This window comes from Miniopterus schreibersii (assembly GCF_964146895.1).
Source record: "Miniopterus schreibersii genome assembly, chromosome: 1".
Classification (NCBI taxonomy): Eukaryota; Metazoa; Chordata; class Mammalia; order Chiroptera; family Miniopteridae; genus Miniopterus; species Miniopterus schreibersii.
This window is the reverse complement of record NC_138101.1, coordinates 176258393-176281417: the sequence shown is the minus strand read 5'-3', so window position 1 is coordinate 176281417 and position 23025 is coordinate 176258393. Positions and strand designations below refer to the sequence as shown.

The 23025-nt window shown below is 32.4% G+C and overlaps 1 protein-coding gene across 6 annotated transcripts in view; it reads right to left on the bottom strand.

Annotated features, from left to right (window-relative positions):
* Positions 1 to 23025, bottom strand: part of GPHN (gephyrin) — a 352065-nt gene that overhangs the window by 203589 nt on the left and 125451 nt on the right. For all 6 annotated transcript variants that reach the window (XM_081136828.1, XM_081136829.1, XM_081136831.1 and 3 more), the window contains exon 4: positions 13052 to 13144. In XM_081136828.1, coding sequence (XP_080992954.1) covers positions 13052 to 13144 — 93 coding nt within the window. The remainder of the gene's footprint in view (positions 1 to 13051; positions 13145 to 23025) is intronic.

Below are 23025 nucleotides of genomic sequence, written 5' to 3'. Positions count from 1 at the left end.
TCTAAACTCCAGATGCAAATATCTAACAGTCAACTTAACATCTCCACTTGGATATCTTAAAGGCAGTTCAAGTTTACATGATCATAGTAAAACTCCTGATCTTCCTCCTCAAATCTGCTCTTCCCACAGTCTTATCCATTTCAGTAAAGGGCAACTCCATCCTTCCAATTGCCCAAGTCAAAATCCTGAGTCTTATACTTTTCTCTTATTCCTTCGGTTACCTCTACCTTCAAAATATATTAGTAATGTATTTCTCACTACCTCCACCTCTATCACTGGTATAAGTCACTATCACTTTTCACCTGGATTATTTCAATAGCCTCCTAAATGGTTTTCCTGTTGAAATATACATCAGACCAGGCCATGCCGCTGTTCAAAACTCTCCATTATTCTAAGGGTGACATACAGGTCCTACCTGATCCACGGCTTACTCCCTCTCCTACTTTAAGAGTTTGCTCAAATGTCACCTTATCAATGAAGCCTTCCTTGATGGCCTTCTTTAAAATTACAATCCTCTTTCCTGCCTGTACTACCTATCCATCTTCCCTGGTTTATTTTTATACAAAGTATTTATCACCATCTCTAATACTACACATTTTACCTGTTTACTTATGTCACCCCACTAAAATGTAAATTCCAAAGAGGCAGGGGCTTTTGACCTTTGTTTATTGCTATATTCCCAACATCTTGAACAGTAGTTGGCATATATAGTAGGCATTCAGAACATATTTGAGTCTATGAAGTGTTAATTTCTTGTCGGGCATCTCCTTTCTGTCTTAAATTCTCAGAGAATTCTTCTGAAAGCTCACAAACTATGGGCTTTTAATTAACAGAGCAGATGCTAGTATACTATAGGACAGGAATGTCCTAAAATAGGAGTTGGCAAACCACACCAATGGAACGAATCCTACCTGCGTTTTTTTTTGGTTTGTTTGCATGGCTTGCAATTTAAGAGTGATCTTTACATTTTTTTTTAATGATTGAAAAAAGTCAAAAGAAAAATATTTCATGACACGTGAAAACTATATGAAATTCAATTTCAGTGTCTATAAATAAAGTTTTACTGGGGTAGAGCAAAGCCTATTCAATTATATAATCTTATGGTAGTTTTTGTGCTACAGGGCTGGCAAAGGTGAGTAGTTATGATAGAAACCATACATCCCACAATGACTAAAATATTTACTATTTAGTCCTCTAAAGAATAAGTTTGCTGACCTGTGTCCTAAGGTATTTTTTTGTTTTGTTTAGAAGGCAAAGAGTAATAACTAAAGTTTGAACAAAGATAAACTAGAGTATTATTGTTAATACTGTTGCTATTGTTGCTCAAAATATATGTATGAGGGAAGGTCCATGTACACTAGGATTTGCTTTCAATATTACATAAAAGCAGCCCTCTCATTTCTCTAAATATTATTTAATAGTAATGATGATATACATTCATCTATCCACCACACAGAGCAGACTCATCTTAAGGGACAGGGTGGGTGCAGTATAGGAAAGTCTTGAAAATGGCAAAAAGAGAGGAAGTGATGAAGGAAAATAAATAGGGCCCTCAAATAGATCTCATATCAAAGTATAATTAACCAAATCTCTAAATACCCTGTTTAACAATAGTAGGAAACTGGCACCATGTGAATCTCTTTTGAACCTCATCTATGGGGTTATACTAAAGTGACCTCATGATAATGGAGGTCTCCTATACAATGTAGTCTTAAATAAGAGCAAGCAACAGACACATTATAATAAGGTTCTGTTATATTTATATAATATTCATAACTAACAGCTATCTTCTAATTGGTTCAAATGCCTACATTTTGTAGAAAAGTATTTTTAAAATTTGCAAAATCCTATTCAAAATCACCTTCTAATCAAAACTGACCTATCTTCTTGGTTCATAAAATTTTATCCTGAGAATTATTACATAAAAGGATATTATATCATATGCAGGAATCAAACTATGGAAAGCAAAGAAGAAGGTGAGGGGAAAACACACTTATATTATCCCAATGACATACATCACTACAATGCTATCTTCAATCTTCATAGAGTAGTATAATTTATTTCCTCTTATATCAATTGGTCCTTCCAGCACAATGAACTGCTTCTTCTGCATTACTGCCTTTGACCTTTGGTCTCTCTCAGTGAAACTGATGACAGTTCATTTTCAGACTCCATACTTCCAACAGCTTTACTGCTTCTTTTTTCTCAGCATCTTGTGAAGGAACTTGGATTCTTCCTGCAAGTTCTCATCATTGTGTCTGTCATTGATGATTATCTGAAATGGTTACTCTCTCCATTGGACATCTGTCCTCCATTCTTTAATAGCAGCCATGTTCTTCCAAGTTCCAATATGAGGAAATAATACTTGTAAAATTATTAGAATAATTCCAAATAGTTTATTTCGCTATGTAAATCCACTTTCTGACTCTATCAGTTTCCTTTTCGGCAAACAATAAGAAAGTTACAGATATTCTGCCTTTCTCATACAGTGATGTCATTCTAAGAAGATCAGAGGAATTGACACATACAAATCCATTTGTTGTCATCTTACTACATTTGTGTGAAAAGCAGCATTAATTCCATTTTATAGATGGAGATCTAACATAGAGAGGTGAGTACACATTCTTGATTTCAGACAGTAATAATAAGAGGAACATCCTGAAATCCTCATTCCTGAAAACAGATCTCTAGGTAAATAAGCTTTAGCATTTGTATTTGCAATTTATTTAATGATATTTAGTTGTCAATGCCTTAGCATATAATTTGTGAAACTAAAGTATTCAGATGCTAGCCTCTGTTCATTTTATGAGAGTAGGCTTATAAGAGTGAGCTGGAAAGATGATTTCAAGATTTTATCACTCTAACAGATTTAAGGTGTAAAAAAAAAAAAAAAAAAAAATCAATATTTAGCATGTCATCTCTGTTTTCCCCCCACAACTACACTATGTAAACTTTAGGTCCTTGTCTTGCTTGCTTTTTCCCCAGAGAAAAATTCTTTCAATATTTACTCAACCATTATCCACTTATTTTTTAAGCTAAAGCTCTTTCTATTTTATATTGCAAGTAATAATAGCAAATATTTATGTAGCAAATAAATATTGTTTTTAGTCTTTTATTTATATTAATTCACATAATATACTCCATGAGGTAAGTACTCTTAATCTCTCCATTTTACACACAAAAAATAGGTATAGAAAGTAAAGTTGTACAAGGTCACACACTAGTAAAAGGTAAATCTAGTATTCAAACCTACATAGTCTGTGCTTTTAATCACTGTTATGCTGCCTCATATATGGTTAAATGGGCAACACTACTTTTCTAGTTAGAGCTCTATTTATAGATTTTGTTATAATAAATATATTTGTATTTTACTGATATAAACTCTCTTCCTCATTGGGACCTGAAAAGCTGAATTTACATATTCTAGGTACAGTATAGGCATGAAATTAAGAAATATACTTCAAGAAAAATGAAGACAGCATTTTATTTATGGGTTCTTCATATATGAAATTCTTGTTTTTGCCTTATACTCAAAATTGCAAAATTATGACCTTGAGGAGCAATGTGCTTTGCCCTCTTTAGTGTAGCTATGTGGAATGGGAGTCTTTCAATGTATTAGTTTTAAGTGCAATAATCACTTATTGCCCTAATTACTTAATCTACATGGTTTAATTTTGTACCTGTAACTTTTCCATTGGTACAATTATACTAAGGAGCTTTTTTTTTAATGCATAAATAAAATAGGGGTGAATGTCTTAGAAAAGTCTGTGGCTGGTCAAAAAAAATGTGTAAAAATAATACTAAAGTAAGTGGGCTTAAGTGAGAAATATACTATTTATCTTCAAATATTAGAATTGTCATACAAAAGAGAAATTTACCTTCTTTTGTGCATTGCAAAGGGCAGAATTAGGACTACTAGGTAGAAATTATAAGGCAACAGTTAGAAATTATAAGGCATCAGGTTTCAATCTGCTATGTTTAGACTTTTAAACAATTAGAGTTCCACAAGCAACAAACTCCCAGATGAAAGAAATAGTGATTAAGATGTTCAGGCAAAGGCGGGGAATGATAAAAAGGACATGCTAAGACTGTGAACACAGCATTTCCTCAAACTCTTGAGAAATCATGATTCATCTATTATTATATTTGTAATTTTATATAAAATGCTAAGCTAACTCAAGATTCAACACTGACAAAATCTGTAAGAAAATATTCCTTGGTTGTCTTGATTGTAAGATTATTAACTGAAAAGGTTTCCAAACAACAAATCAAAATTGGAACTTGCTACTTCACAGCACTATAAATTTTATACACAAATAACTATGTTTGTAGATTACAACAGGACTTTAAAAACAAACAAACAAACAAACAAACAAACAAACAAAGGCATGGAAACAATCTTCAAAAAGAATGAATTTAGATCTTGTGGGAATGTACTGATATGCTTTCGAATAAATGCCAATTCTCTAAAGGGTCTATTTTTAGACAGTTCTGATGGCATGATTTCACTGTGTGTACTGGTTGATAGTAGACTTATGAATTCTGGCTCCTAAGGAATCTCTGAATAATGACAGTTGCTATTTTTCATCTCTACAGATGGTATTACTCTAGCTGTTCTAAAACAGAGATTTAAATAACATAGGTCTACTCTGCTGCTTTGGGATGAAATGTTCTGTAAATATCAATTAAATCCATCAAATCTAGTGTGTCATTTAAGGCTTCTCTTTCCCTGTTGATTTTTTGTCTGGAAGATTTGTTCCTTGATGACAGTAGGGTGTTAAAGTCCCCTATTAAGATTGTATTGCTGTCAATCTCTCCCTTAAAGTTCACTGAGAGTTTTAAAAATATATCTAGATGCTGCTAAATAAGGTGCATATATGTTTACCAGGGTTATACCCTCTTGTTGGATCAATTCCTTTAGTACTATGTAGTGATCTTTGTCTCTTTTATGTGCTTTGTTTTGAAGTCTATTTTGTCAGAAATAAGTATTGCTATCCCAGCTTTTTTGTTTGTTTGTTTCTATTTCATGGAACATTTTTTCCAGTTCCTTCCATTTCAGCCTATGTGAACCTTTTGTTCTGAAGTGGGTCTCTTGTAGACAGCATATATATGAGTCGTGTTTTCTTATCCATTCACCTACCCTATGTCTTTTGACTAGAGCATTTGAAAATAAGTAAGTAAGTAAGTAAGTAAATAAATAAATAAATAAATAGGTTTAGTTTATCCATCCTTCTATGTAAAGTGAATTCTCTGCTCTAGCCAGGAAGATTTTCTTTATTTTATCTTTCTCTGTAGCTTACTCCTATGAGTAATGTCCTCTTCTCTCCTAATATAAATACTATTTTTCTCCCTCAATTTTAGCTCAAATTCTACTTGTATAAAATTTTACCTGATCACTCAGCTCTCTCTTAATCCTTCCCTTTGAAGAAATCTTTTGGCTTGAATTGGCTGAACATTTATGGTTCTAGGTTTATACTCTCTTGATTTGCCAGCCAAGTGACTATTTTAGGAGAACACGTAGTACTTTAGCATTCACTCAATAAAGCCCAAAGTGCTTGATAAATACTCGTTAAATGGAGCAAAGACTATAAATGTTTATAGCAAATGGGTAGTTCATAATTGTGCCTATACTTTGCGATATTAACTGCTTTTCAATGGATAATGCAAAGTAATTATAAACCCCAAGATAAAATAGACTATTACAAAAATGCTACCCTGAATATCACATATCTGGGCTGTTTAAAGTCATATTCCAATAATTTTAAACTACAGAGGAATTAGAGACCTAAAACAAAATAAATAGGTTTAGGTAGAGTATCAGGAGGTACAATGCAACTGCAATAATAATCCACATTATTTATATCATATAGATTTTAGAAATTCTTATTACTGTTCCTTTGCCCCATGCCTTAAAGTTGTTAATGGGGAAATGTTGACTTAAACCTTTATGTTTTAGACATATCCATCAGGTATGTTAGTAGCTAATAATAGACACCAGACACACAATGGTAAATAGCAGAATTATTTGGGGCTGCCATGTCTAATTAGAGGCGATAGGTAATAATGTTAACTGAATGAGAAAGAAAAATGTAAAGAAAAAAATATATATATTTGTCAAGCATCTACAAAGGTGTCAGGCATTATACTAGATCCTTTAACATGCATTATTGTCATTAGCTTGGATAACCTTGGGCAAGTCAATTAATTGATCTGTGTCTCAGTACATCCATCTTTAAAACAGATATAATAATAGTACTTGCCTCATATGGTTTTTTTTGGAGGCTAAATGAATTAACATATGCTTAAAACAGCACCTGACACATAGTAAGTGCTATATACAAGTGTTAGTTATTATTATTATTAGCTACTTTTATTACCTCAATTATTAGAAAAACAACCTTGAGAGGTAGCAATTAGCTAATTTAGCAAATTAAGAAAAATGAACTTTGAATTGGTTAATTTGCCTTAATTTCATAGTTTAGTGTTAGAGTTGGGATGCAAATTCAGGTATGTCTGACTCTACAGTTTTAGTGTTCCCACTGTGTCATACTGCATCCTTTGTCACACTTTGTCAAAATGTTTAGACAAAGATAAGACATGGAAATGTATTTCCCATGCTCAGGACTATTTCATAAAAATTATAGGAAGAGCTCCTCAAAATGGCATAAAATATAACCATTTCTGACCACAGAGCAGTGGTGTATTTTACTCAATCTAGTTTTAAATATTTCAAGTGTTTCTCGTTTTCTATTCTGTTACCAATTTCATATTATCAAGTTATCCTATTTATACATAACAATTTTAAGATACTCAAAATCATAGCTCAATATGGTTATTGTTAGCTTTACTATGTATAACAGGTATTTTATTTTAATCAGAACAATCCTAGAACTGGAAAATAAATGTTCATCGAGTTCTAGAGTACCAGTATATGATATTTTGCCAGGGAAGTAATCAATGTTTTCTAGATATTACTAACATATACTTGAAAACAACTATAAAGTTTAAATGACCTATGTTAGAGATAAAATTATTTCAAAAACAATATTATTGACTATATTTTCTATATTTTATTTACTTCCCCATGACTATTTTCTAACTACCAATTTGTGCTTCTCAGTCCCTTCACCTCAATACCACAATTATGATGTATGGTAACAGCTGGGGTACTGGAAATATCAAAGGGAACACTATATAAAGTATATGACTGTCTAACCATTAAGCTGTACACCTGAAACTAATACAAAATAAAATTGAAAGAAAAAATTATTTCAAAAACAGAAAATATTAAACACGGTGTTTTTGCTATGCTTCTGCTATAATGTAGGAGAGTTTTTCTGAATGCTAAAATGTCAAATGTTAACTTTAGGTAAAGCTGTTAAATGTCAAATTTCACAAGAGTCACCAATCGAGAATCATTAATATATAGTCAGTAACTTAGGGCAATTATATGTCCTTCCTTTTATTTACACAGTATTCTTGTTTTTGAAGCATTATAAAGTAAGAAAGAAAAATGGTTAATGACTGCATGAAATAATACCTAGCTTACAGTACACTCACACCTACAATTATAAAATGTGTAAATTTTAATTAATTATAAAACAAATTTTATAAAATAAATTATTGTTCTGTGATTTGATTTTAAAAAATCCTAATAACCTAAGTGAAAAATATCTGTAGACAGGCTTAGATAGTAATCTGTTCCAAAGAAATATAAATATTATAGGCTATCAGAATATGCTTTCTGGAATTCATAATTTTTTCGTAGAAATTCATTCTTTGTACCAGATTTTGAGTATTCTACCCTTTTCAGCACTGGTCATTTTGTCAGATGCCTCTTCACTTACATAATGAACCATAGAACCCTTTTAAATAAATACTCCTTATATCAAATTTATTATTTTCTGAGATTTTTCTATTTCTCCTTTTGTTTATTTCATAATGACCAATTATATCAGGACACTTGTTAGGAGGGAGTGCTAAGAACAACAGTTTGAAAATATTTTAAGAGTGAGATTTTACTTAATGTATTATAAATCCATTAATTGGAGCAATTTTGAAAGTTCAAAATTTTATATATATTTTTTTCTTTTCCTTTTTTTTAATTGAATTTATTGGGGCGACACTGGTTAATAAAATTATACAGGTTTCAGGTGCACAATTCTATAATACATCATCTATACACTGTATTGTATGTTCACTACCCTAAGTCAAGTACCTGTCCATTACCATGTATTCTCTCCTAGAAAAAGGGATCTTTTATTTTTGTTGTGCTATACTGTCTATTAAGACAATGGGGCAATACATTTCACTATGGCAGAAAAGATTTTTCCCCCTTTTCTTGCTCCTTCTAAAATTAAAAATTTATGAAATGAAACCCAACATCATTTCAGATTTCTGAAGAACAAAGGTAAAAATCAATAAAAATCAATTTAAAAGGTCAATGAAAAATGTGAGTAAAGATGGCTTATTGTAATCCAACAGAACAGGGGTTGGCAAAATTTTTCTGCAAAGGGTCAGGTGGTAAATATTTTAGGCCTTACAGGCTATACCTGGTTTGGTTGCAACTACTCAACTCTGCTTTTTTAGTCATAGGTAACATATAAATGAATTAGTGCGGCCGTGATACAATAAAACTTCACCTATATATACTGAAACTTGAATTTCAAATAATTTTCATGTATCACAAAACATTATTCTCCTTTTGATTTTTCCCGTAGTCATTTAAAAATCCATTCCTTAGTTCATAAGCCATATGAAAAAAGATGTCAGGCTGGATATGGCTTACAGGCCATAATTTGCCAACCCCTGTGATAGATTAAGAGTTTTTTGAGGGCCCGGCCAGGTGTGGCTCAGTGGTTGAGCATCGACCTAGGATCTGGGAGATCATGGTTCAGTTCTGGTCAGGACACAGGTCCCAGTTTCGGGCTTGATCCCCAGTCGGGGGCATGCAGGAGGCAGCCGATCAATGACTCTCTCATCACTGATGCTTCTTTCTCTACCTCTCTCTCTCTTTCCCCTTCTCCCTTCCTCTCTAAAATAAATAAAGATATAAAAATATATATATATAAAAAAGAAGAGTTTCTTGAGGATGGAGACAATGCCTTATTCATTTTTAACTGAGCACACAGTATGGCACTGGATACATATTAAGAATTAAAAATACCAAACTTGATGAATGAATGAGTGGATAAAATCTAAAATGTATGCTAGGCTTTTATTTAACTCTTTAATTTGTGATAAAAATAATATGTTAGTATACAACACTGTATTCTGGTGTGGTATAGTCTAGTACTCTAAAAGTGATGAAAGTTACTTTTACCTTACAAATATTAGATTAGTATTTTCTAATTTACCATAATATAGTAAACATTTCTTTGAAATTATATAGATCTTTTAATGCTTCTTAATCTTTTAGTCTCTTCTAGAATTTAGGTCTAAAGAGCTTTCACTTCATCTCACTTATATATCCTTAACTATACTTTTACTTTTTAAAAATAATAAAATATTCTCTATGTAATAATACCTATTTTGGAAATATGTCATTTTGAAGAGATAATGGGGCCACAGATAACTTTGTATAGCAACGAGTTCTTATGATCTATAGAATATTACAATGACTAGCATTTCACCAATGCCAATAGATTATCCAACCTTTTTATAAAATCAGAGAAAATACAATTTAAAAAAATAAAGATTTTTATATAAAAATAAAACTCTAAAAAGTTGAAAAGTATGGATTATTATGCTATTATATATATTAGCTTTGATAGCATCTCATGTTTAGAGACAGGGAGTGAGCCAGCAGGCATGTGACTATCAGATGAATCATATTCTAAGACACAGGGCCTAAAAATAAACAAATTCATAATTTAGAAAAATCAATCGATTGCATTATTCCTATAAAATATGTAAATAAGAAACACTTTTCTGAACTTGCTATTCTTTTTTTCTTTAATAGACCTGGGAAGAAATCTAAGTCTATTAAACTTCCCATTTTATCTAGGGCTCATACCCATTGATAACTTTAGAATGCTTTATTTCATTTAATTTGCAGTTTCCTCCTTCATCTTTTTCTAACAACACACACATCTCACAATATTCCTTTCTGATTATAGAGTAAACTAATTATTGAAAATTACTCACTGTAAAATATCAGTACCTGACCATCAATATTTGTGTTTTCTATCAATAATTTCTGAATCCATTTAAAAATATTTGCAACCCTAAGTTGTATATAGGTGGATGTAGCCTAGGAATAGTTTTCTCTCTTTTTAGGCAAAATTATCTAAGATAAGTTAAAGAGAAATAACTATATTATTGCAGTCCCAAAGTTATATTTTTCCTGATATTTCAGTGTTGTTTTTAAATATTACAAGAATTGCAACTATTAAGAGTGTAGAGGAAATGGGAAATTAGTAGAATTATTTTGGGGTGGCCCTTAATTGTTTTCATGTTCATTTAATTTTTCAAAGGCTTAACAGTTCTATGGACTTTTGCTGTACATAATCATACCGTGTGTGTGTGTGTGTGTGTGTGTGTGTGTGTGTGTGTGTGTGGATGGATAGATAGATAGATAGATAGATAGATAGATAGATAGATAGATGATAGATAGATAGATGATAGATAGATAGATAGAGAGATAGATAGATATGATATAAAGTAAAGTGAATCTACTAAAGATCAAGAATTCACAATGAGGTAAGTCACCTGTTTTCAAAAATAAAGAAGACGTATTTATGTGTATTTTAAATCACTAAAAAAACACTAATATAATTTTACCCAGTTATTTGCTATAGGCATTTATGAATATAAGAATATAAGAGCACCTCTCTGTTTTTCAGATAACTAAAAAACTTCATTTAAGAATAAAGAATTTCTCAGTTTCTGACATAATGAAACATACAAGGTCATGGAAATAAATAGACTCTTATCACTTAACAGTACCCAAAAAAGGAAATGGGGGAATAAACTGATATTAGAACGGCAGAAATTCAAGACTTCTGATTTATATGGAGATAGAAAAGGTAAAATATGAAGCTTACTATATCAAAATTAAAAATAATTTAACAAGATTGTGATGATTTCATGGATATACTTTAAATCTAGTATAAGACTTTCTGTTCATTTGGTAGTTCTACATGAAAATATTATCAAATTTGTCCACTTGGTAGTTATGTAGTAACTAATAAAAAAATATTTACCCCTATAAGTTAAGCCTTACATAGCACTTACTAAAATACCAGCAATAGTTCTCATTGAATTCTCACAGTCACCCTGATGAATAGGTACTTTTATTTTATAGGAAACTGAGGCACAGAGCAGTTTAATGACTAGTCTGTAGTCACCTTGTTAGTAAGTAGTAGAGCCAGAATTCAAAGGTCTGAATTTTCAACCTAGCATTTTGGTATTGACTTGAAGCTCCACAGAATACAAAATAATAAACTTTGTGATGTAAACTATTTCCCCACAATTAAAAAGAATGCTGTTAACTGGTTATAAATGAATTCATGGTAATTTTTAATACTTTTATGATATAAAAATAAGTAATATTATGAGAATATCAAACCATCACTCAAAAAATAGAGATATATAAACCTAATTTAATTTACTTCAAACACTTAACACCAAAAATCAACGTCTTCACATAGGTAGGCAATTTTCTTATAAACAAAACAAAACACACATTTCTACAGAAGATGGCTTCCCTCAATTGTACTTTTTAAGTTAGTCTCACAGTTTAAAAGAAATATAAAAATTGGTCAAAGGACCATTTCCCCTTAGGACCCAGAGACTAAATAAATTATGTAAGGAGAACTTATTTTGTAAGCAGTTGAAGTTAACAATTTCCCAATACAACATTATTCTGATTGATTTCAAGCAAACCATTTTATTTATAAGCCTTCTTATAATAGTATCCAACAAATTTCTGTCATGATTTTTATATAAAATAGAAACTATTTTACAACTCGTTTAATTTTGTATTTTCATATACTAGAATAGTGGTTCTCAAAGCCTAGAAGTATGGTCTATGGTCCAGTAACATCAGCATCACAGCATCACCCGGGGCCTTGTTAAAAAATACAAAATCTCAGCATCCATTGCAAATTGTACTTAATCAGAAACTCCATGGGTAGGGCTCAGCAATCTGTTTTAACAAGCCCTCTGTTTGAGTGTGGTGCAGGTTAAAGTTTGAAAGAAGGACAGTAATTATTTAATAGGTGCACAGCAAAAATATCTTGCTGTTAATAAGATAGTAGATACAATAGTGTACTGACTTGAAAATAGGACATAGTTAACATTAACTTGAAAGTTAGACAAGAAACACTATTTTGGGAGGTAAAGGAAACAATGGCACAAGTGGTAATATAAATTTGCATATGACTCTTGAAAGTGAGACCTGGTTTATGGCTTCCTTAAAAGAAAGACTTTTTCCCCTGTATCAATAAGCACTGCCTACTCTTCATTAGTTCCCTAATTTTTACCCCTGTGCAAAGGTTGAGGTGAGTCTTGTGGCATAAAGTCTAGATATTAATTCTGCTTTTTTTCTTATTAAATTCACATTTAAAATTATGAAATACATAACCCTTTCTCATCAAAAGAACTATAAAATTGGTATAAATATTTACTGCAACCATTCTACTGTGCTTTGAGACCAGTGACAAGGGTATCTCAAGAAAAGAGAAATCAGATACAATTTTGAATTATATTAAGAAAGCACATCAGACTAGATGCTGTGCTGAGTCAGAGTTCTGTTATCACCTCCTTTGGCAATATGCCTGAAATTCAGCTGATACCATAGACCACTGAACAAATGCAGGATTACCTTCTGGACCAGCTCAATCTTCCTCATATTATATCATTTCTAGTTTAATTCCAAAGAAAAAAGTCAAGAAACTTTTTCAGATAATTCTTCCACAGTAAGTTTTTCATTTTTAGCACCACAAGTTTCTTGTTCTGCCTAGCAGAATTATAAAAATAGCATTAAAGATATTTAGGATAACATGAATAGTTTACTCTTTGTATATGAGAAAAGAATATTCTATCTCACCTCTGGAGTGACATCTCGTGGTGCAAACCCTGTTCCTCCAGTTGTTAATATCAAATTAAGTTCCTTTTCATCACACCAATCTATCAGGGTTTCCTGAAAGAAAACAGTAATAATGTCATATGCAGAAGGATGTGCCTGTCTGCTCAAAACATCTACATACTCAAATACATTATGTATAGTGAGGAAAAAAAGATTCTTTTCAACAATCAACATAATAATTTTGAAGCACAATTCATGGAACAATTTCACTGTTTTTGAAAACACACTGCAGTTTGGGGTATTTATTTTATTCATAGAAAATGAGGATGCAAGCATCAAATTCTTGGTAGTAAATGAAACACATTTACTTTCAGTGAAATACCATAAAAAGTTTGCGATTGATGTTTGTTATGTAGTCATATGGCATATCTAAGTTCTTTTTAGCCATTCAAAACATATTCAGTTTAAAAAAATTGAGCACTGTCTCTGTATCAGTTATATGATCTCATTATTAAAAACCACACCAATCCTGCCAGGTAAATAGTCATACTTCATTTTCATATTTAAAGAAACAGACTCATTCATTTTTTCATTAATGGATTCTGAGAGATCACGAAACTTATTTGATCATGGGCTCACAAGCTAGTAAGAGAAGAGCTCCGATTCAAACTAGACCTGTGAGATCCTCAATATATGTTCCCCTATATTCTGCCTCTAATTATGTCAATATTTTCTGCTAAGTTTCAAGTTGTTTAGGGAAGTTTTATCATTTTTTCAGGAATTATTTTACATGATTGCCTTAAAAGAAAGGTGTAGGAATAAATGACTGCTTAAAGTCCTCCCCTCTCCCCCGCAACAATACTATGACACTTAGAGAGCCCAGAGATGGGACTCAAGCATCAGTATTTTTTCAAGCTCCCTAGATAATTCCAGTGTATAATTAAGGTTGAGAACCATTATTTGACTATGAGCTCTTTGAAACCAGGGTCAGTCTTTCATTTATTTCTTTAACTTTTAATAGCTAATACATGGTATAGGTACTCAATAAATGTTTATGTATGTTTACATACTCAATAAATATTTATTAGGATACTCAAAATCAATGAGTATCATAATAAAAGTCATTATGAGGTGCTTCACACAGCAAACTTAAAACTTATATAGAATTATATACCATAAAATTTTGGAGTTGGTAGACATCTTAGAAGATTTGCCTCTTCATTTTCCAGATAAGAAAGTTGAAGTACAAAGTGGTTAAGCAACTTAATCAAAGTTATCCAACTAAGTTTGTAAAGAAGTGGAACTAGAATTTCTTGTCAGCTTACACTATTGGTAATTTTTTTCATCCATTCTACATTTTAGCTATTTATTAGAAAGAACTATTACATGCACTTTTAAATTGTTTCATTATCTTTTTATAATATAATTCAAGTCCAAAATTTAATAATACAATTATATTACTTAATTGCTGATACCTAGGTGTAAAATACAAGTAGCAGGCTAATACCTAGATGTAAAATACAATATTCTCAGTTCTCAAATTTATCAGTGACACAAAAATGCAGGATAATTAGTTAGAAGGAAATTTGGGACCTAAAAATGATTTTTCCCTATCTTTGCACATTTTTATTTCATTCTAGCATCACAGGAATGGAGGACCCAAAGCTCCAAATGAATATTTTCCCCCTGCTATAACTTATTAATGGCAACAAACTATTTTTAAAAGATATAAATTAGAGACTACTGAGAGCCCAACTAAAGAACTTCTATCCCTGATACAGTTATAATATTGTTCTGAGGAAAGCTCACACACAAAATCAAGTATCATAATAAAAGTTATTATGAGGTGGTTCACAAACCAAACGTAAAACTTCCATTGACTTGTGCTTCTATTTATAAAGTGGAAAAGTATAAATACTCATCATTCTAAGTAGTTATTATTTCTAGTCTACAAAAAAACAAGTTGATGTCACAACTCAGCAACAAGATTAACTGACCTTGTCCTCCCATTAATAGATCCTAGAACACTTGAGATTTCTTTTTAACATTCCTACGTACCCCATCACAGTACTGGAGTGCCTGTGCCACAGATTTCTCATCTCTGACCACATTCCACTTACATCAGATCTTGATAAAAAATGATATGATATCAAAGTTGAATCAATATCTCAAGCACAAAAAAATCTATATTGAATGCCAATTTTCTGTACTGTCAACATAAAGAGGGCATTAAAACTTTCCTAAATTCAAAATGCTAATATAGTTAAAATAGTCCCTTTATACTGAATAGTTCTACTGTTTGGCAATAGGCAATACTCCCTTATAACATAATTCATCCAGTGATTATGTAAACATTTATTGAGTACCTATACCATGTATTAGCTGTTAAAAGTTAAAGAAATAAATGAAAGACTGACTCTGGTTTCAATGGTTCTCAACCTTGATTATACCCCGGAATTATCTGATGCTTGGGTCCCATATCTGGGGTACAACCTGGACATTGGGATTTTTAAGAGCTTCCCAGGCAATTTTTAAAATGCAGCCAAGCAACTGAAAATTACTTAAGGAGACAATTTGTTCAGTTACCTGAAAGTGAATTTCAGCTTACTCAACTGGTTGTCATACAGCTTAAGTTTAGTTGCATCATAGAATATTACCTGTTTTTCTATTCCCAGGATGCATAACTGGTAATACCTACTGTAAAGACTTCTTTCATTCACACATTTGATATGTTGTCTGTATCTATAAATTGTTGTTTTTTCCTTAATCCCTTCACCTTTTCACCAAGCCCTGAAACCGTCCTCCCCAAGAAGGTAAACAAGATAAATGGTGATGGAAGGAGACTTGACTTGGGGTGGTGAACACACAATATACAGATGATGTATTATAGAACTGTACACCTGGAACCTGTATAATTTTATTAACCAATATCACCACAATAAATTCAATTAAAAATAGCATTTGATATCTTGAGCTCAATTAAGTATTGTTCAAGTAGTCATCTAATTATTTAACAAGAAAATATTTCTGACATACTTTAATTCAGGTACTTCATTAGATAACAGGGAACCAAAGATGAATAAGGCACGGTCCCTTGTCTTGAGTCAAGTAGAGGAGCTCTGAGTCTACAGTAGTCTAGACCCTTGCTACAAAAAGTATTATCTGAAGACCAACAGCATTTGTATAACCTGGGAGCTTGTTAGAAATACAGAATCTCAGGTCCCATCCAAAGTCTACTGAATCAGAATCTGCATTTTTAGAAAGATTCTTTAAGGTAATAAATATGCACATTAAACTGGACTAACTATGCTTTCTATGTACCACTAAGATAATGAGTCTATTTTTTTATGGTGTTAAGACAACCTGAAAGCAATTTATCTTATCATATTTGTTTCAGCACCTGTAAGATTCCTTTCATTCTGAAATATACCTTAATATTTGGCTGCCTCAACCAGACAGTATGTCACTGAGATTTCTACATGAGCCACCTTTATGAAAAATTGCTATGCATCTATTGCAAAACTGAGGCTGAAGACAATGTCTATTTTAATGAATAATTTTCCCTTATATTGAAGGTGTATCTTTAAAAACTTATTGCCTTGAGCTTCCAGGTTAGCATAGTAGAATGAAGTTGTAAATGTTAGAATTTCCCCCCTCATCATCTAAAATGAACAAAAAATAGTAAAAACTAGAAGAAAACACCTCCACCAGCAACAATCAAATAAGAAAGTTCATGCTATAAATCTCAAAAGTTAGATGGTCAAGGACAAAAATGAAGGAGCTTTGAGAAGCATACATAGTGCAGCATAGTGAGGCTCCTAATGCTGCTTTGGCTCCCAAAGAAGTCATGTGGTAAATTATCAAAATCCTAAAAATTCTCACTAATATCTTCAAATCAAGAGAGATGCAAACTGAAAGGGACTCATCTATTTCATCTTGTAAGCAACTGCTGTGTGAAATAAATAAAACAAAGGGCTGACTATCTCTGATCAAGATGAAGGTTCCAGGAACAAATGCACACTGAGTTGGGGAACTAATCTGTAACCTAGTGATACCCCATGTAATAATGACTTAAACTCTTATCTAGACAAAAAGACTCTAGTCTTGAACATTTAATAAAATCTCAGAGAAAAGCAGAACATTCCAAAAAAGATATATTGTCCCTGGTTTCTTACTTCCTCCATTTTTCTCTGTACAAATCTGTCCAGATCTGATATAGTCCAGGCTGACTTTATCTTTCTTCCAACATCTAGGCAATGGTTTGTGAAATAAGCTGAGTGAGGACTGGATACTATTCAATTAGGTTTTGTTGTACTGTTGTTTTTTGTTTTTTAAATAATCATATATTAAACAAAATTTGAAGGTAAGCAGAGGGTAGGTAAAAGAAACTATAACACTGCTCATATTCTTATCTTTCATAGCAGTGATTCAACCAATCCTAAGGTTTAAAAAGGCAGTTAAAAATATGACAGTAACCTATTATTTTCCTATTTTTTAATTTTAGTGAGATCTCTGTTTAGCATATAACAACTCTTATAGTATACTCTTCTATTCACTTTCTTTTTCTTCTGTTAAATGAAATACAGTGCTATTTGGTATTAGCTTTAGGGAATTATCCTAATTTTGCATAGCTCAGTCTTTCACTCAAGCATCCGTCCAGTCTTCTATCTATAAAATAGGCATAAAAGATGTTGGTATGTTTTACAAATAATCTTAATAATAGTTATTTCTGGGTAGATTTGAAGTGCACTTTACTTTTTACTTCCTTTTTAGCATTTCTGAAATTCTTTATAATTTGCATATATTAAAAAATAAAATAATTTTTAAAATGGAAATTTCTGGTATTTGTTCATTCTGATATTTACTACCTTAATGTCTCATTTCCCCTCATTTTCAGCAAGCTCAGGAAAAAAATGTGCCCTCTACAACTATGCATATACTACCGTGGTAGGTTAAATATAGCCATGTATTCTTTATAAATCCTCCTGTCGACAGGTGGAGTCTATTTCTATAATCTTTGCATCTCAGCTGCACTTGGTGACTTTGACCAACAGAATGGGGCAGAAAATCATGGTATGTGGGTTCTGAAGCCTAGGTCTCAAAAGGCCTCACAGCTTCTGCCTTCACTCTTTTGGTAATTTGTATCACCATGAAAGCAAGCCTAGGCTAAATGATGGAATGATGAAAGACCATGTGGAGAGAAAGGTGTAGCAGAACAGACAGCACCAAGATCCCAGACATCTAAGTGAGGTCATCTTAAATTCTCCAGCTCCAGTTGAGCTGAAAAATTATTTCTGCCACGTGAGTGACCCCAGGTAAGACCAGAAGAAGATACACCCAGCGGAGCACAGCATACCCACAGATTTTTGAGAAATAATAAATCATTGTTGTTTTAAGTCACTAGGCTAGATGGTGATTTTTTAATGCAACTATACAGTACGGATACAGCTACTTTCACAGTTATCACCTTTGCATGCTCCTCTTTTTCTGGCTATTTCCTATTTATATTTTGTTAGTCATAAGTTTACACATCCTTTATAATAAACTTCAAAACAGCTTTGAAAGTAAACTTGATGTGAGTTACATTTAAATGAACTGGTATAAAGTCTCAACATGATTACATCATTTACTCATTCAGTTCAAGAAACATTCCATTGGTTAAAAAAATTATACAGGTTTCAGGCATACAATTCTACAACACATCATCTTTATATTGTATTGTGTGTTTACCACCCCAAGTCAAGTCTGCTTCTATCACCTTGTATCCCCTCTTTGCCTTCTTCTGCCTCCCCCATACCACTGTCTGTGTCCAGGAGGTTTTTGTTTGTTTGCTTAATCCCTTCACCCTTGTCACCCAACCCCCCCCCCCCCCCCCGCTGACAGCTGTCAGTCTGTTCCTCTGTATCCATAAGACTGTCTCCACTTTGTTAGTTTATTTTGTTCATTAGATTCCACAGATAAAAGTGCAATCATATGGTACTTGTCTTTCTCTGATTGGCTTATTTCACTTAGCATAATGCTCTCCTGGTCCATCCATGCTGTCACAAAAGGTAAGATTTCCCTTTTTTTTTTACAACGGCATAGTAGTCCATGGTGTAAATGTACCACAGCTTTTTTATCCACTCATCTACTGATGGGCACTACTGATGTTTCCAGATTTTGGCTATTGTAAATGCTGCTGCAATGAACATAGGGGTGTATATATTCTTTCAAAGTAGTGTTTTGGGTTTCTTTGGATATACTTCCAGAAGAGGAATCACTGGGTCATAAGGCAGTTCCATTTTTAATTTTTTGAGGTAACTTCATACTGCTTTCCAATGACACCGCGGTAAGTTTAATTTAAAGAAAAGAAAGCTGAAATGAACCAATCGGATTTCTGGTATCTCTAGAGAATTCTGACTAAGAGAATTAGGCAGTTAGCAATGGCAGCTATAGGAGCTAAAAGCCTTGTGGAAGCTTGATGAGCCTTGTGCAAACTGAATTTGTAAGAAGCAGAAGTTGGGGTAGAGGAAATACAATCACCAAGAGAAAGAATACAACTGCATAAAAGAAAGAAGCAGACAAGTAAAGAGTAACTAGGATCCATTAATGATGGAACACCAGAGGAAAGCTCCATTCATTCCAGTCAGAGGTCTCCAGAGCCTCATCTCAGGATACAGACCAACCTCTGGCTCTTGTCTCCCCAAAGCCCAGTTGCTTTGTTTTCTCTTGCATGGTGAAGGATGCAACCTCCCTTGTATCCTTGAAATACCCTTCTTCTTACTTGCGGTAATTCAAGTGAATCTCCTTGTGATTAAAAACCAAAACAACCACCCTGCACCTGCACCAGGCTATTGGGCAGTTTCCAACCTTGAAGAAATTCACAAGCAACCTCAGCCTTGTGGAGGTTCAGAACCCTGCTTTCAGGCTTGGGTTAGAGGGAGTAATCCATTCACTTAGGACCCTAACTTCCAGGAGTTTCTAACTGTAACCCTTTGATGAGAGTGAGGCAACACTGCTCTTCTTGCTTGCCTCGGATTCCTATTTCTCCATTCCTTGCTAAAAGCTGGGTGCTGCAGCTGTGGTTGTGCCATACCCAAAGCAGAAACCACTTCAGCCACTTAACCTCGCTCATCAGTGTGTCAGTCATGTAAGTGTCTTGGTCATGTGGTAACTATTTCAATGTAATAAACATTAACTATTAAAAAAAGAAAAAGAAACATTCCAATGCTTAGTATGTGCCAGGAAAATATGGGAATAAAAAAAAGGCATGACAAATGTCTTTGATGTGGGAGAGCTTAGAGGAATGAACAATTTAATATAATGTGGTATGTCAATATATCATGGTTAGTGCTATGAAATAGGTATATGACCATCTTAAGAAAACTTGTTTTACAGATATATGCATTTATAAATACATAACATTCTCTTTACCATGATCAGAATGAAAACCATCAATAGAGATTTTTAGCAATATTTTTCTCTTGACCAAGAGCAGAGAAGTCCATAAAGAGAAAAATGGGACAGTAACGGAGCTAAAAGGAAGCAAGTTTAGACAAGCCATTATTCTCTACATCTACCTGGAGTCTCATACTCATCTGTTATAACAGATTTTTTTCTTTTCCCTGCATTGGTGGAAACATGAATCAATGAATTAAGCTGACCTCACCAATATAAAATCATTTGAGAAATGTCGCACTTTTCTTTGGTCTATTACAGAGTTCTGATATAACCACCTAACAAATTCCTATCTATACTTAATAAAACACAGTTTTAGGGTCATCCCTGTAAAGTCTACAGTGACTTCCTGCAGGCAATTTGTTCCCCATGTGTGTGTTCCTTGTCACATCCTTGTAATAGCACTTATCATATTTTGCTGAAATTTACTTGTTTAGATGTCTCCTCTCTAAGAAAGGTCTCTAAAATTTTGATCATGCATCTCTATCAGTAAGACAATTTCTGAATGTTATTTTCACATACCACTGGACTAAAACATTTAGCATATCATACTTAAATAAAAACTTTAAAGGATGAGATAAAAATGACATAATATTTAAAATAATTTATCTTACTAATTAACTGTGCAAAAAATGTTTTTCTCACTAGTCTTTTTTTATGAGAGCAATGTGATGCATTATCTGAAGAAATCTTGGTTTGATATTTTGTGATATAGTGATTACAAAGTAAAAGATAGCTTTAAAACATAAGTAGACTGAAATGGAAGAAGTACATTAGCTATACCTACTAAATGATCATAAAACATTCATTTTTTAATCTCATCCATCAAATATGCAAATGACTTTTTGAAATGGGGCTGATAAATTTTCACCTTTCATGATATTAATTACTTATCCTTACAAAAAAATTGGAAGGTGTTACTTTATAAAATATTTTTTTACTTGTTCTTTTTTCCTGTATCTCTTTTTTATATTTTTAATAAATGGGTTCAAAATCCACTAAAATTCTTCAAATGTAAGATTTTAAAATGGGTTAGAATTTTGTTTCTTACTGTTTTCAAAGTGTGCAGTTACTAGTTTTTATAAATGACACAAATATCATTTCCACTAACAAAATAACAATGTGAACAATTTTAAATATCCAAGTATCTTAACTTGAAATCAGGCTCTTATATTTTAGGGAAATTTTCCTAAAATATATATTTTCCTAAAATTTTCTTTCATGTCTTTTTTCCCCAAGTTGTTGCTTGAATTAATTTAACTTCTTATTTATTTTTCTACACAGATTTTCCCATTCCTTGTCCATTAGTCTCATCTTTTCTGTATTCATATATTATCTGGAGTAGATATCTCTTTCTCTGGTCCTATTTGGCTTTGCAAATCTAACTCCAAATCACTTTAAAATTAACATTGTAATATTATATTTTAAACAAAAAATAAATAAGGTAAAAAAAAATCAACATTGTAAAAATATACGTTCCTAAAACCTTTTTAAAAATAAATTTTATTCACTGGAGAAAATACAGACACATTTTTTTCAATATTTTAATGTAATATGAGCTTTCACTAAGTTCTTCAAACAACAGCTTCATCGTGCAAGTGATTACTAAAATGACAAGTACAAGGGTTCCTGGGGTATTTGGGAGGTTTTAAAGACACCGCATAAGCAGGTGTCTTTATCCAGGAGTATTCATGCATTATTTTTCATACATTAGTCTTTTCCATTTGCATGTACATAAATATTGTATACATTATAACACATATTTTTAAAAGCATATGTGTGTTTATATATTTCCTTAACACACCTCCTGCACAGAGAAGATATCAGAACTAAGATTTTGTTGCATTTCAAATTATTTGTTATTCTCACACAACCACACAAAAATGTCAACCCAAGGTGATATTTCAGGCTTTCTCCTTCCAAGAAAATGAGAGCTATTGTTTTATTTAAGTGGTATGATACTTAGTCTATCGACCAATGTCAGTTTAATTCTCTTCATTTAAACCTCAAGCAATAAAATGTCAAATACTGCATATACTGCTTATGAAGATATTTTAAACAATGTGAATTATTAAGTTCTGTTTGTTGTTGTCTTAATTATGCAATGTAAGATCCTGCAGTGATTGTGTCAAATGGTTGTCAACAGCAGATTACTATTATGATAATCCTTTTATCATACTTTATAAATGTTTTTTATCAATATAATTTTCTCAACTTTTACTAGATAACAATATATTAATCCTTTCACTGCTGGAAGAAATAGAAATGAGTAGATGCAACTATATGACATGCCTAGTTATCCAAGTATAATTAATCTGTGCTTTGGAATCCATAGTGTATTGTTCTGAATGAGGGTAACCTGCGTTCACATTCTGCAATCATCTCAACAGTATGGGAATACTGTATTGTGATGAGGATTCAGTTCCTTCACAGAATACCAAGAGTTTGCTCCTAATAAGATGGAATCTCACTGGAGCAAGTTAAGAAGTTGGCAGAATATTTAGCACATTGTAAGCATTGAATAAATATTTAATTTTGTTATTTTCAACATTATTTAT